The sequence below is a fragment of the Anas platyrhynchos genome, chromosome 3 (assembly GCF_047663525.1).
Source record: "Anas platyrhynchos isolate ZD024472 breed Pekin duck chromosome 3, IASCAAS_PekinDuck_T2T, whole genome shotgun sequence".
Lineage (NCBI taxonomy): Eukaryota > Metazoa > Chordata > Aves > Anseriformes > Anatidae > Anas > Anas platyrhynchos.
Window position 1 is genome coordinate 10,122,935 of NC_092589.1, and position 15,408 is coordinate 10,138,342.

The window sequence follows — 15,408 nt, forward strand, 5'->3', positions numbered from 1 at the left end:
ACAACAAAACCTGCATCCTATTAGTATTTCTTCTCTGTATGGAAATCATAGAACCATAGAAGTTTGGAAGAACTTTATCCAGTCTCATCTTGAAAATCTCCACGGACTGGGAGTCTGCACCTCCAGTGAGCAGCCTGCTCCACTGTTCAGTATCACAGAATCACAGAATCACAGAATTTCTAGGTTGGAAGAGACCTCAAGATCATCGAGTCACTGAGTAGTGTTCTAATTGGGTTAATAATATCTGAATTAGGATTTGTAATTTTTCACCTCTTCTTCTCTTTTCAGTTATTCTGCTTTACTTTTAGGGCATCTGTCTGTTTTAATATTGAATATGGCCAGCTCCTGCGTGCACAACTTGTTCAGGTGTGTAGTTCAAGAGAGGAAGCTTACTGTTGTCCTGGGTTAAAGCTGAGGATGACACTCCTGCTTAGGGGTTCCAGTTGTACGAAACATACTGTAGAACACTAGTATTGCATTATATGTATTTCATTTCAAGACTGGTACAATAGTAACTCAATTAGAGTATTTCAGTTGGAAGGGACCTCCAGAGATGATTTAGTCCAGCTGCCTGACCACTTCAGGGCTGACCAAAACTTAAGCGTATCATTAAAGGCATTGTCCGAATGTCTCTTGAACACTGACAGGCTTGGGGCATCAACCACCTCTCTAGGAAGCCTGTCCCAGTGTTTCAGCATGCTCAGAGTAAAGAAATTGTTCCTAATAGCTACTTTGAAGGCGTTATATCTATGCAAAATGTGGCCAGAGTATCACGAGCATGAGTCTCATAGGAATTCTGCTTGCAGTTGGCCCAAGTAAATTTTCATTGATGATGGGAGCTGGATGATCTGAAGTTGAATAATTGGATATAGATTTTTTTAGCTTGCTTTTTCACCTGGGTTCTAGTCCAGAAAAAAACATGTTTATATGAAAAAAATATAGCTTAACAGAGTTTATTTGCTTGAATGAGTTTTATTTTTACTTTATTTTTTAAAGCAGGTCGATTTCTAGAGAGGAAAGATCGATCAGTTCATGGGTTGAGGGCTTGTGCAGAAGCAGTGTTCATCTTCGCTGTGTGTGATGGATGATGTATCAGTGTTGTTTATTCATTTTATGCATACTGTATGCTGTGTCCTATTAAAAGTGTGCAGCTGGGCACGAAGTCAGAGTGCCTTGCAATGGGTTGGGCAGAGAGGGGAATCTATAGGAAGCTTAGGCAGAGGGAAAACTGCTCTTTCTGATAGAGTGACTGAGGAGTGTTAAGGAAACAGGGTAAGGAAGGGGAGATTGGAGGGTGAGAGGTGAGAGCTGAAGTGTTTGTGAGACAGTAGGCAGAGAGCTTGCATCAGGAATAGATGCTGAAAGACCCCCGCTTTTAGGGGAGGAAATGTGCCTTGGAAGTGATGGAAGTAAGGAGACATCTTGAGCAATCCAGAGGGAGTGGAGGGTAATTTGTTTCAACCAGGATGCCACTGGAGATTGCTAAAGTAAGAATAAACATGGCAGAAAGAATCTGGAATCTGTCTGGGGGGGGAAAGGGGGGGAATTTCCTGTCTTGCTCAGAAGAATTTGAATTTTCTCTTTATGTGGTAAATTGCTGCTTGTGAATTCTGTTTTCTTTTGATTTGGTTGTGTGTGTGTGTCTTTTTTAAAATCGTATATAGTTTTAAAGATCAGAAGTCTCTGAAAATGCCACCTCAAAGCTTTTGGGAGAGGTCTTTTGATACGGTATCTTTGGAATGAATTCCTGATTCACTTCTTAGTGGACAAGTGTGCATCACTAGCATAAAGGGATTTTTGGTGCTTTTGTGAATAAAGGCAGGTAATCTAAGCATCGGGATGAGTTGTGAGATACTTATTTCCTTCTTGTTTCCAGAGAAGCTTTCTTCAGGTCTTGTCTGAGGCAAGAGAACATTTTGGGAAGATTCGTGGCAGCACCACCAGTACAATATGCATGATAACAAATCAGTTTTGTCGATGGTTCTGCCACTTGGTTCTGTGCATGTTAGTTTGCACACTCCTGAAAAGCATAACCTGACCTTTAATTTGCTATTTTAGTAGTTATTTCTGTTTGTGTATGCTGCAGGAGAACGACTCAGGAACATTGGATACAGTTGGTGCAGTTGTTGTTGACCAAGAAGGAAATGTCGCTGCTGCTGTCTCCAGTGGAGGTTTAGCACTAAAGCATCCTGGAAGAGTCGGTCAGGTGATAATACGTTTTCACTTGGGAATGCCTGTTCAGTAGAGCTGTGGTAGCAAACTGATGTTCTCCCTCCCTTTCCCATTAAACTCTGAAGGTATTATCACTGCCTTGGAATGTAAGTTTTGTTTTTAGTGTCCTGCATCAGTGTTATAAGACATTGATAGGTAAGAACTTTTTCTTTAGTTACCTTTTGCCAGAGCTCTTAATATTTAATTTTCAGCCTTAAATACCTCTTGCTTACTACAAGTACTCTCTTAAATACTTGAAGTGTTTTTAAATAGGATTTTTATCAATATTTAGGGAAGTTGTCCTAGCTATTCAATTTTTAAATAATCTTATGAATTGGTAGAAGTGACAATGGTATTAAAAGAACAAATCAGTTATAGGCATTCTTTACTGTTATTAAACAAGGGAGTTTTGAAATGCATCAGAAATAATGCCATACTCTGCTGTAGAGGTGTATTTTTGGTGTACTTTTGCCACTGTCATCTGTCTCTTTCAAAACATATTAAAGATTTCCTTTTGGAATAGGAGAATGAAAGGGACTTTATATGAAAGGGAACATTTGGCATTATTTTGTTTTGTTATTTATACTTATTTTTTTCTAAGGTTAGGTTAGAATACTATACCTCTGGAGATAATCACTCAGTTCTGAAAAGTGGTACTGGAAAATACACCAAAGTGGATTGGAATGTTTATTTTGATTGTTACGATTTTCTGATGTGCTGTATTAATACTTGGATTTTTCTCAGGTTTCTTTTTTTGTCCTTTCTGTTTGTTTGTTTTTTAAGGGATTGAAACAACCCAATAGCTTGGGTATTTAAATTTATGAAAGCTGTGTTTCTTTCCACAGGCAGCTCTTTATGGCTGTGGCTGCTGGGCTGAAAATACAGGAGCTCATACACCTTACTCCACTGCTGTGAGTACTTCAGGTATTTGCTACTTTTATAAATATTTCAAAATGTTGCTATCTCTATGTAATTTGTTTACAAATCCAAAAGAGTTTTAATATAAATGACGAATTAAAATATTACCATTATTTCCATAATGCATTCTATATTTGTATCACTGTATTTATACACACACACACACACACACACACACATATATATGCTAGTATTGTCTTTAAATCCATAAATTAATCCACTTGAACTTTTATTGCATTGAAAGGATGTATTCTATCTGTTATGTATTAATAGATCTATTGTCCTGTAAAGAACTGTTTTTAGAAGTCTAATGCTGTTTTAAACAAAATGCATCTCTAACTGTAAGCCTTCTGTAGAGGACTAAGGGAATTTGAAGGTCCTTAACATAAGAGGGTACCTGGCATACAAAAATGCTACAAATTGCACTTTTCCCTCCAAAAGGGTTACATATTATTTTAAGGGAATATTTAAGTCATTTTGTTTTTCACAAAGCTCTCGTTTCCTCTTAAATGGAAGAGGAAAAGGCAAAAACAAATGACTAGAGCGTATGTCTTGGAAAACATTTATTCAGAAATTGTGACTGTAACATCAGAAAAACTTCCATTTGGAAATCTCAGGGTCCTGGACACACAAAAGTATTTTGTTCATATTATGCCTTCCAGTCTGCTGTCACACTGAGCTGTTCTATTGGCTGGAATGCTGAGCACTGGAGACAACAATTGTAAAAACAAGTTTAACAACGGATCTACTAAATTTATCAGGACAGGAGGAATAGTAACAAAAGAAAAATAACAAAAGAGTAGATAATTAGGGTAATAGCTCATAACACTACGGAAGACTGGAGAATGTAACCCAAGATACTTCTGACGTGTCAGGAACAGACATTGAAAAGATAATTGTGTTGTATTAAATACCAGGTAAATATTTAGAACACAAAAGTTTTAAGATGAAGTTATGCAGGAGTTGCAAGTAAAATTAAAAAAATAAAATAAAAAGTAAAAGCTGTTGTAAGAACTGAATTTCATCTTACGATTGATCCTGGTTGTATGAGCAGTATTAAACAGAAAAAGTACTTGTCAGGATGCAAAATCTACGATACTAAATGCAGAAGTGTTGGAAGACATCTCTGTGCAAGAAACACCATATTGATTTTAGTTTAAAAAAAATGCCTACTTGTGTAAGCAAATATATTTAAATATTGTAGAGTTGGTGACCATAGTAAGTGGTGAGCATAAGGCCAATATTGGAGATTGTGGAAAAGCTGAGAAGGACACCTTTATTGAATTTTTTAAAACTGCTCTTTACAAAGTCAGCTGGATTCGAAGTCTGTATAAGTACAGACAAACAGCCTGATATATTTAAAGGAGATTGACTGGGTTTAATGATGGCCTTAAACAGAAGTCTCCTTTCTTTTATGCTGGTACTAATTTTATATAATGGTAAATACTTTAATGTTACACTATTTATAACCCGCACACACACACACACATATATAAATGTATTTCTTTGGTTCACGTCTTCTAGCTTCCATCGCGTTATATTAATACCAATTGCAGTTAATTGAAATAGACTGCTGGCGGTCTATGAAGCATGGCCATCTGTTTATTCGGTGATTTGAAATTCAGACTAGTGGTGTTTAATTAAACTCTTGTTTCTGGCTTTCCTTTAAAGTTTGTGTGTGTGAGAGAGAGAGCAAGAGAAAGAGCGGAAGATAGAAATGTTTACAGGAAGTGCGAACTCCTCTGTAATCAATACCATCCTTTTTTCCATTTTCAGAAGCTCATAATGTTTTATCTTGTAAACAAATTTGTTTTCTAGATAGCCAGAGATTATTTTTCAGTGATAGCTAGGGATAAAAATTTGAGCCTTGAGAGGTTGTTGAATCGGCCTTTATATTCAATGTTGAGAAGGGATATTTTTTGGCATTTGCTTTTTCCAAGCAATTTTTAAGAGTCAGTGTTTGTAAAATATTTTAAGATCCATGTCTTTGGATTTTGGAGGCTGTGATAAGAAAAAGATTGAACAAGGTGGGGAAAATCTCAGGAGTAGGGAAAGCAGTCTGGAATAGCAATTCAAAGTATACAGAATACAAACACTTGTATGTCACAATCCATTCAGAATTGGCAGGAACATAGGAATGGACATACTGGGTCATACTAGAGCTCCAGACAGTTTGGTGTCCAGTTTTGAACAGAGGGTGGTTGCAGGTCTGCAAGGAAATGTACTGGACTAGGACTGGCACCTCCACTCTGTTTTGTAACCTTCTAGTGATCTGCGACATTGGGGCTTTACAAGCTGGAGATACCTTTCATTTTTATAGGTCAAATGACTTGCTAAAGATTTCTTACTTGTGTTTGGAAGCTCAGTCATTTAATCCTTGATGGGAATGTTTTTCTTACTGTGACGACTGAACTGTGTAGAAGCTTTCTTGGAAAAAGAAATGTCAGTTCAAATGCCACAGTTAATAATTCAGTTGTTTATGTACTTGGATTTTTATTAATTTTGTTCTAAAATCCTTCTTTCGAAGCTTCAGCTTGAGACATATCTTTCACTGCTTTTCTCATAAAAGGGAAGAAAGGGGTTGCCATAAGACTACTTCATTAAAAGTACTTCCAAATTCATGTAGCTTTTTTTAATGGACGTGTATTTTTTGAAGACATGCTTTTACATCTTGATTGTCTGTTGGCCCTGTGGATGCTGGCTGGCTTCCTGCTTTTGATGTGTTCAAAAGGGATTTAGTATTAGTTGTTATGCATTTAGCAAGTTGTTTCTCAAATATTATTTGGGCCATTTTTATCATGATTTTACATTGGATGTGCCAAAGATGGTGGTTCTGAACTTGTTTGGGCATGACTTCAACTTGTTGAACGGTATTTTCTTACCTCTAACACTCTCTTGGCCTTGTTTAGTCTTTTGGCTTTATTTTTTTTTTTTTTTTTGACTTTTCAAAAGATACTTCATGGTTTATAATACACAGGATATTGTAAAACTCATATTGTATGGATATAGTTTAACAGGGGGTGGAACAACTGAAAACAAAAGATGATGACAGGAATGGGGAGACTTTGGGATTTAGGAATGACTTTGAATGTAAAGGGCCTTGAATTCAAGGTCTGTTTTGTAGCTGTTAGTCTGAAACTCAATTTCTATGTTAAACAAGTACAATCTTTCTGAGTTCTGCATCATTTTTTGGGAAGACATTTTAAAGCAGGAACTTTAAATTATGTTACAATTATTTTTTTTTCTGAAAAAAAAAAAAAAACAAACAACAACAATGAAGAAAACATGGTTTAGGGACTTCTGGTAGCTTAAGGATAAATATTATAGGAATGCTGTAAGTATCTCAAAACCAGTATTAAAATTCAAGAAATTCAGAGAATGTTGCTGTTACAGACATAGCTAAGATACCTGTGCAACCTTAACTGTGGCACCTAACAACAGAATGCAAGAGCCATTCCATGCAAGAATGATGGATTGAGTGAAAGCATGCTAAATAAGATAGGCATTGCCAATGGCCTTTATTTAGCATAAAGATAAGTAGAAGCTAAACCCTTTTTTGTTTTGGAGTGGTATAAAACCACAGTTTTTGCCTTTAAGAGCTCACATGTGCATTTGTGCCTATGCACACACTTGTATGTGCACACACAGAACAGCCTCCCCTTTTAAGCACCCAGCCACTCCAAAAGCCAAAGGCACACTCTGAAGGTCACTTGAAACTCTTTAATAAATATTTTTTGCTGGTATATGAATATAAACACAGGAAGATGGGTATTACTTGGCAGGAAAATATTCGTGAACAAAATCCGACCACAGGAGAAACAATTGTCTGCCTTTTGGCTGTACTTTAAGAAAACATTTCCTATTTTTTCCTGAACGCAATATGAATTAAAGACATTGTGCATATTTTTGTCATTCAAAATAATATCAAGTGTGACTTCAATCTCTCCCAGCTGGGACATCCATGATGATTGTGGATATTGGTCTACTAACTGTGCCAAGAAGAGGTAGGTTGTGTTTTTCCTGGGAGATAAGTTGGAAAGTAATAATTCTTTTTTGGAGATACAGAGCCTTAGATATAAAATCTACAGTAACAGCTAATGGAGGAGGCTTTGAAAACACAAATGTAAGTGGAATTTTTGAGTGGAAATAAAGAAATGGAGAATTATGAATAGCATTACTTTTTAACATCTTTACAACAGCAGCTAGTAGAAATCATCCCTACCCATTCTTCATGCGTGGCTGGTGTGCTTTGTGTGCATGGAGCAGCCAATGAAATCAGCAAGCCAAGCCCTTTGGTACTTCGTTTCTGAAGACAGACTGAAGGTCTTGGTTATTAAGAAAATGCAGAAATTCTGTAACACAAAGCTGAAAAGTCTCTGACATTTAGGAGAATCCATTTGAGGAGCATGTTTGATACATGAATGTTGAAGAATTCTAAGGAGAATTTAAATGGAACCTTATTATGGTTTATAATCCTAAAGAAAGAGGAGAGTAGAATTTTTAAATATATTGAATTATTTCAGAAGAAGTAAGCATATTAATGAATATAATTGGATTGAGCCCGAAGTTACATTTTATTGAGAAAGTAGCAGGGATGTCAGGTTTCTGGACCCAAACTGAGATGCAGGCGAGGATTAGTCTGGTAGAAGTTCTCATAGACACTGAGAGTGGCCTCTGTGCTCATAAATGCATTTTAGGGATTATGTTAAGATACTTCAAAAGGTGATTTGGATATATTTTTCTTTTGATGCATCATTCAGTAAAGTGAAAAACAGCACATTTTATATTGTGAAGTATTACAGAACTGCTTAGGTAGGAAGGAACCTGAGATCATGTAGTCCAGCCCCTGCTGAAGCAGGGTCAGCTGGAAAAGGTTGCCAGGACTGGTGTCCAGTTGGGTTTTTACTATATCCACAGAGATCGCAAAGCTCTCTGGGCAACCTGCTGTAGTGTTTGACCACCCTCATAAAGATTTTGCTTGTGTTCAGATTGAATTTCATGTCTCTTAATTTGTGGCCATTGCTTCTTGTCCTGTCATTGGGCTCCCCTGAGACAAGTCTGGCTCACTCACCTTCATTCCCTCCCATCAGATTGATATCCATACGGATTGATAAAACAAGAAATTAGGAGAGTTGTTTCACAGTGGGTTGAGTTGGCTGGTGTGTGTACCTTTGCCAGCCCTAACAGCCATGGGGCCATGTAATGATGTAAAGCTGATCCTTTTCCCTAAGTTTTGGGTTTGGCTTGGTTTTCGAGAATACAATTCAAGATTGTGAAATTGCTCTTGGATACATTGAATTTACTTGACAAATAAGTTCATCAGTTGTGGCCTCCCAAACCTCTGTTCATACAAGTTAGAGCTGCCCATGTTCTCATCTTTTCAAAATTATCATCAGTGAGAAATGAGCATATTCACTCTTCCTTCCACTGTCTCTTCCTGCTCAAACTTTTATTTTTGTTCAGTTTTGTTCTCCTTTCAAGTCCATCGTATACCTTATGGATGATTCTGCTGGAGAACAGAGCAAGTAATGTGGAATGGGCAATACCTCCTGTGCAGAGTAGGTGGCTTGTGCTTGGTAAATCAGTTGTTGAGCTATGCCATAGCCAGCATCTTTCTTTCTGCTTATGGAAGTTGCTGAACCATAGATTGTTACTTGAAACCTCATTTTCAACAGGAACCATAGATTTATCTGCAAATGTGTGGAGGAAATGCCTCTCACAGAAGCTTTAATACCCATAAATTGACTTGTGATGTTTGATTTTGAGGTACCATGCATTGAGGGCAGGAGTGGCTGCCAGTACTTGGGCAGGTGCGGTCGGTCTGCCTGACCTGTGCCCTCCTTTGGCCAAAGGCCCGCAGTAATTTCACGGGCAAATCTTGGATCTTGCGTGGGTTGTTTAAGCTACATCGTGTGAGATAGTGATTGTGGTATAGCTAATCCCTTTGTAGAGAGATGTATTGTCTCTCAAAATCAGTCTGCTCTTGTAAGGTTTGGGGAATAATAGGTAATTTAATGCATCGCAGATGAAGCAGCTGCGTATGGAGAAGAGTTATGTCATTGTGCCAGTTGAACAGAGGGCTGCAGAAGAAGGGTCTGTCTCCAGACAGATCAGCATTTACCTCTGAAGTCAATGCTTCTGTCAAGAGTTCAGACTTTGTCTCCAGATGCCTTTTGGAGGCTTCAGTGCTGTAGCATGTGGTGTCTGAACTGACATACTATCACCGCGAGGCCGTGTGAAGAGGGAGGAAGCAACAGGCAGAGATGATTTGTGGAAGTGGTAGCGCTACAAGGCAGTCAACGAAACACGCTACCACGGTGCTCAAAGCTGAGGGAGTTGTCCAGTCCAGGAAATAATCAGAATGCTTCCTTGAATGACCTTTAGAAAGGTGTTTTTTTTTTTCTTTTTAATTTTTTGAAACGGAACTGGATGGATTCAACAGCCATAGGGTGCTTATTGCCCTTTGAAATTTTAACTGGACTTAATGTAATAATATATCTTAAGAATGAAGTTGCACTGCCTTTGGAAAAGCAGTACGCTCCTGCAGAAGGCCCACTGCTCACAGAGCAGCGTGTTAATAACCTGGGGCAGCAGCCAGGCAGGCAGCACAGCACTGCCTCCTCTGAAAAGTGTCAGTCCTGGTCTGCCTGCCGTGCCTGGCCCAAATGGCATGACCTGGATGCAAAGATAGAAAATTAAATCGAGACCACATCCACCTGAATTCTGTTTTTGTCTTAAGCATTTTTCTGTCATCGGGAGCAAATGATCATACGTGTTTAGGTAGCTAATGACTTTAGAAGCTATTGACTCGCTTCTCTCCTTGGAAGTTTTACCTGACCAAAGGTTTGTTGTTTGGTGTAGTATTTTCACAAAGAGGTCAGTAACAACAAACCTTCTGATGAAGGCCTAGGCAAAAATGAGTTTGTGTCTTTCCTTTTCAGTTTTACTGAATTTCATCTTTCAAAATATACTAAATGTAAAATAAAACATAAAATGTGCATCCAGTTTAATGGAACTACATTTTTTCTTCATTCTGTTTTCTCTTTGGCAGTCGTCTGAAATGCTTGTTCATAATAATTGAAACAAGCAGTTTATTAATACCTGAAGATATCTGGCACTTTCCAGAAAAGTTTTCATTGAAAGTGAAGTATTCATGAATTTTGCAAGAATTTTGCAACTTTTAACTACTTAGTCTTTTTTTTTAATTATTCTTTTTTTCCTTTTTTTTCTATCTGTAAATTTGTAGAATCAGTTGCTCTTTGGAGTGATTTTTAGTTTTAGTGTGTGTTTGTTTTTTTTTCCTCATGCTAAAAAATTAAAGATGAATGATAGAGCTCCTTAGAAAATAAATGTTAAATAAAGTTTGTCCCAATGTTAGATATTTCTTGTTGTCTTTGAAACTTAACCACGGTTTCTGTTACAACCTTTTGGGAAAATTCAGTGTGCATCTTCTTAGTAAGTATTTCCTAGTTTTGAAGTTAAATCACCCAAGAGTTTTCTGTCTACATGAACGTGCTCCATTGATCCCTCTAGGATCAATGCTTCAGTAATTGTATGGCATTTTGCTTGCAGGTGTTCTTCCTGGCAGCAGGTAAGTGAGTTAAAAAAATTTCTCTTGCTAGTATGAAGGCAAGATGCAGCAGCTGACACAAGTGCAAAAAGCTAAAAATTAAGAGGTTTTAATTTAGTACTGTAGTGCATTATGCTAGACTGTAGCATTTTCTGTCTTTTCAGAATTAGAGTTTAGAATCCGAAATGTTCTTGAATTTTTATTTTAATAGGTAACTAACTGTACCAGTATCTTGCAAGCCAAGTAATTTACTTTACTGTATCTTATTTTTTAACATCATTGCCTTGTAAGTTTTTAGTCATATCTTTCTAGAGATGCTGTTAATAGACCAGAGGTTGCTATAATACAGGTTTCGCTGTGTTTCCATTAGACATTACTAAGAAACTACTTCAGGAAATAAAGCAGGAGTGGTAATTTGTAACTTGTGAACTGATACTTGTTTTTTGGGCACTGCTAAAAATAATAACATCAAAACTGAAACAACTTGACAGGGCCAGGTTCAGTCTCTGCTTTATGAAATAGATAATAAAATACAGATAACCTGTAATTTCTATCTTTAACTTCTGAAAAGGGAAGAGTCATATTTTGGCAGTGGAGTAAACCAGATTAATTTTTCCATTCTTAGGTGAATATGAGTAATGCAAGTTTCCATTTTGTGCTCCTTTAAAACAAGCTCCAACACTTTGCGTTGAGGTACTGTACATTTCAATCGCCAGACGGGCTCAGGCAGCTTGTCAAAGCTACATAAGCTCTCTGCTTATGGCTTGCAGAAAGAAAGCTAGATTTTCATTTCTCCTTCCATTCAACAGGAGTCTCTTTCATGTCTGAAAATTGAAAACGCGTGTTTTTCAGTGTGGTGCATGGATGTGTATGTGCCCTCTGGCACACCTGTTTCTAATTTCCTGACTTGAAAGCATCTCCCATCAAAAGAAGCAGAAAAACAATTTCTTTCTGACACGCTGCTCGGAGGCCTTTGCTTTGCAGAAGGCCTTCCTTTCGTTTGCCATCTTGGTTCCATTGGTAGGACATTATAAGATGCAGAGCACGCTTTGTATGGGATGTTCAGCTTATAGTGTGCTGGGTTCTTTCCCCTCTTGTTGTGGTTATTTTAAGCATTGAAATCTACTTGAGAAGTCCCTATGTTGAGAAAAAAAAATAGAAAGAAAAAAAAAACATAATAATTTAATCCATTATTTCTTACATGAAGCACAAATTAAGAACCAAAGTCTACAACAAGTTTACATTTGTATAACCTACGAATGAGCTGGAGCACTAGTTACTGTTTGGTACAAAAGGTTAGCCATGCTCCTTTAACTGTTATAGCTCAGATTTCTAACCTTTTCTTCAAGATAATACTCAATAGTATGTCATTTAATAGCTGAAAATCAAAGATACTGACAACCTTAAAAGTTAGTAATTTGGTTGTTGTGATTTTTTTGTAGGCTAGCTAGTAAATTACTACAGAATAGAGCAATTAACTGTTGAAGATCATTAGGAATTGTAAGCTCTACCTTTCATGTTACTGACTTGTTTGTTTTCTCGGTTCAGAAACTGACACATTCGCAAACAAACCTGGATTGTGTCCACAGCTGCTGTGCTGCAGTACTTACCTATCCAGCAGTATGTTGTTGAATTACACTGGGATAGTTCACTGACAAGCTAAACAGAATGAAACATTCAAAAAGACTTACAGCTGAAAAACCATTAAATGCATGCAGCTAAATAGTAATTGAAGTGTAAAAGCCTTAGCTTGGCTCTAACACGTGATGACTCGTAATTATACTACTAATACACTCAGAAAACCTAATTTTGCTAAGCTTTGCTCATTAATAATATGACCTGGCGTATCACTGACAAAACATTAGAATTGTGAATCAAGGTATATATTTCGATGTACCTTTATGGACTATAATAAAAAAAAAAAAAAAAAAAAAAAAACTTAAATCTTTAAATGGGTCAATAAGGTGTGCCATTCACATTTATGCCTGCTAAGGTATGCAATCCTAATATATCATAGAATCATAGAATCATAGAATATCCTGAGTTGGAAGGGACCCTTAAGGATCATCAAGTCCAACTCTTGACACTGCACAGGTCTACCCAAAAGTTCAGACCATGTGACTAAGCGCACAGTCCAATCTCTTCTTAAATTCAGTCAGGCTCGGTGCAGTGACCACTTCCCTGGGGAGCCTGTTCCAGTGTGCAACCACCCTCTCTGTGAAGAACCCCTTCCTGATGTCAAGCCTAAATTTCCCCTGCCTCAGCTTAACCCCGTTCCCGCGGGTCCTGTCACTGGTGTTAATGGAGAAAAGGTCTCCTGCCTCTCGACACCCCCTTACGAGGAAGTTGTAGACTGCGATGAGGTCTCCCCGCAGCCTCCTCTTCTCCAGGCTGAACAGGCCCAGTGCCCTCAGCCGTTCCTCGTACGTCTTCCCCTCCAGGCCTTTCACCATCTTCGTAGCCCTCCTCTGGACACTCTCCAACAGTTTCATGTCCTTTTTATACTGTGGTGCCCAGAACTGCACACAGTACTCGAGGTGAGGCCGCACCAGCGCAGAGTAGAGCGGGACAATCACCTCCCTCGACCTACTAGCAATGCCGTGCTTGATGCACCCCAGGACACGGTTGGCCCTCCTGGCTGCCAGGGCACACTGCTGGCTCATATTCAACTTGCTGTCTACCACAACCCCCAGACCCCCATATTTCTTGTCTTGTGCATATATTGACATTCTGTAACAAAGACATCCTGTGCTGTGCAGAGAGAATATCTGCCTGCTGTTAGAATTACAGATGACAATGGGAAAATTATTGTCATGTGTCAGCACACTGACAGCTTGCCATGATTGGTTCCTGTCTTTCATTCCCCTGCAAAATGGCATGCATCGCACTTGCAGGACAGCACTGTACAACGTAACAGGTACTTCTGGTTTGCTTGATCTGTGATTCACTGATCAGCAACATCTGGTGCATGGGGCAGGGAGTGCAGGAAGGACCATCTTGCTGTGCTCAGAGCTTGAAAAATGCATCTTGGGGGCTCTGTGTTTTTCTGTGCTATTTTTGGCTGACGTAGTAACTGGAGAGAACTACTGATATATACATAAATGTTAAGTTATAACAGACGAAAGAGAACACTATGGGAAACAAAGGAGGCTGTGGATTCTCAGATTGTTCTTGTGGAGACCTTGTATGACTCAACGAGGGGCGTCTGAGTAGGAAAAGTGGTATTCTCAGAAACTGCACGTGTAAATACTCACAGAGGAGGGAAGTCATATTTCATTGTTGGTTAGCTTTACAGTTTGAAAGAAACACTGCATTAGAAACTGTTCTCTGATGTGATCCAAGATGACCTGTATTTCTGAAAGTCAGTTCTGATGCTTTTTGTATGGTCTCCGGGGCTAAAGCGGTTTTCAGACACGGCTGAAAACTTCTGAACTTTGCATTAAAAAGGTGTAACTTGATCAGTTAGGTTTCGACAGGTTTTATTTATTTATTTAATTGAGACTCTGTATCTCCTCAAGCCATTTGGTTTAAGTGTGAAATAAAAGCTAGGACTGTTGTGCCCTATACTTCCTTGCTTCCCTTGTCATAGGAGCCTGTTCCTGCTATGTGCCTTTTGAGCCTTGAGGAATCTGGTTTTTGAACATACTTACTTCCCCTTGGTGTAGGAGGCTAGAAAATTGCATAAAAATACTAATCTTTATCTGCCTTTTGATTTATTTATTCCTCAAAATAGAATATCCATTGCTTCTGCAACCACAGACAAAAAGGCCACATGGTGCTTGCACAGTATTACTGTTCGGAAAATACTTTGCTTACTATATGAAACAGTTCCTACACTTAGAAGCACTAAGTTAACCCAGTACATTTTTCCAGATAGCTATCTCCGTTTGACTCACTCTTTCATGAAGGCTTATGGAAGCTTTGGTCTTGCTGGAGAGCGTTTGTCTCTGAGATATCGTGAGCTTCTGGTTACCAAAGAAGTCATCATCTTAACAGGGAGAGGATAATAAAATGATTCAGACTCTGTTTACAGGAAAGTTACTAAAACAAGCGTACTTCAACTTTAATGTAGAATTGAAAATTCATCACAGCAAGTTTCCTGTTGGTTTGATTTCAGTATTGTTTAGTGAAAATCTGTGAAGTGTAATAAGACATATTAAACATAACGTGAGATAGTTAAGCAAGTGAACCAGACCAAAGTTTTCACTAGCTCATGCGTGATTTGGAAATGCGTTGTGGTAGCTCTGACTTGTTGCTATCTTGGTTCATGTTAATAAAACTTTTTCACGAGTTGGCTAATGCTGGTGGTTAGTTTACAAATGAATGAAACTATAAATTTGAACCCACAACTTTATATTGTATGTTATAAATCAGGTTTAGATTACTGTAGTTCTGTATGCATTTATTTTGCGTCTAGTCCTGGTATTATCAGCACTATTTTCCAGGTTTGAGACAGTGAAGACGTACAGGTGTGATAAACCCGCAGACAGTGCACGACCTAGTATTTGATTCTACTTGAGATAATATAATATACCATTCTATTGGAATAATTATAATTAATTTTTCCCAGTCTCTATCTGGTCGAGGCATGTGAAACACTGCATAGTTATTTTCTTGTTCAAAAATAGATGTTCCTAGTTGAAAAACTGAAGGAACAAATTTCTCTTTTAAAAAAGGGTGGCGGGGGGATTGTTTTCATTAGTTATCTG

General features: G+C 38.1%; 1 protein-coding gene across 8 annotated transcripts in view; it reads left to right on the forward strand.

Moving 5' to 3' along the window:
* TASP1 (taspase 1) overlaps window positions 1–15,408 on the forward strand; it is an 83,497-nt gene that overhangs the window by 39,082 nt on the left and 29,007 nt on the right. For 7 of the 8 annotated variants that reach the window (XR_005264513.2, XM_038176958.2, XM_038176955.2 and 4 more), the window contains exons 9-10: window positions 2,087–2,206; window positions 3,057–3,135. Coding sequence is in view for 7 of the 8 variants with exons in the window: in XM_038176958.2 (XP_038032886.1) it covers window positions 2,087–2,206; window positions 3,057–3,135 (199 nt within the window). In the remaining variant the exon portion in view is untranslated. The remainder of the gene's footprint in view (window positions 1–2,086; window positions 2,207–3,056; window positions 3,136–15,408) is intronic. The other variant, XM_038176956.2, reaches the window with a different exon arrangement.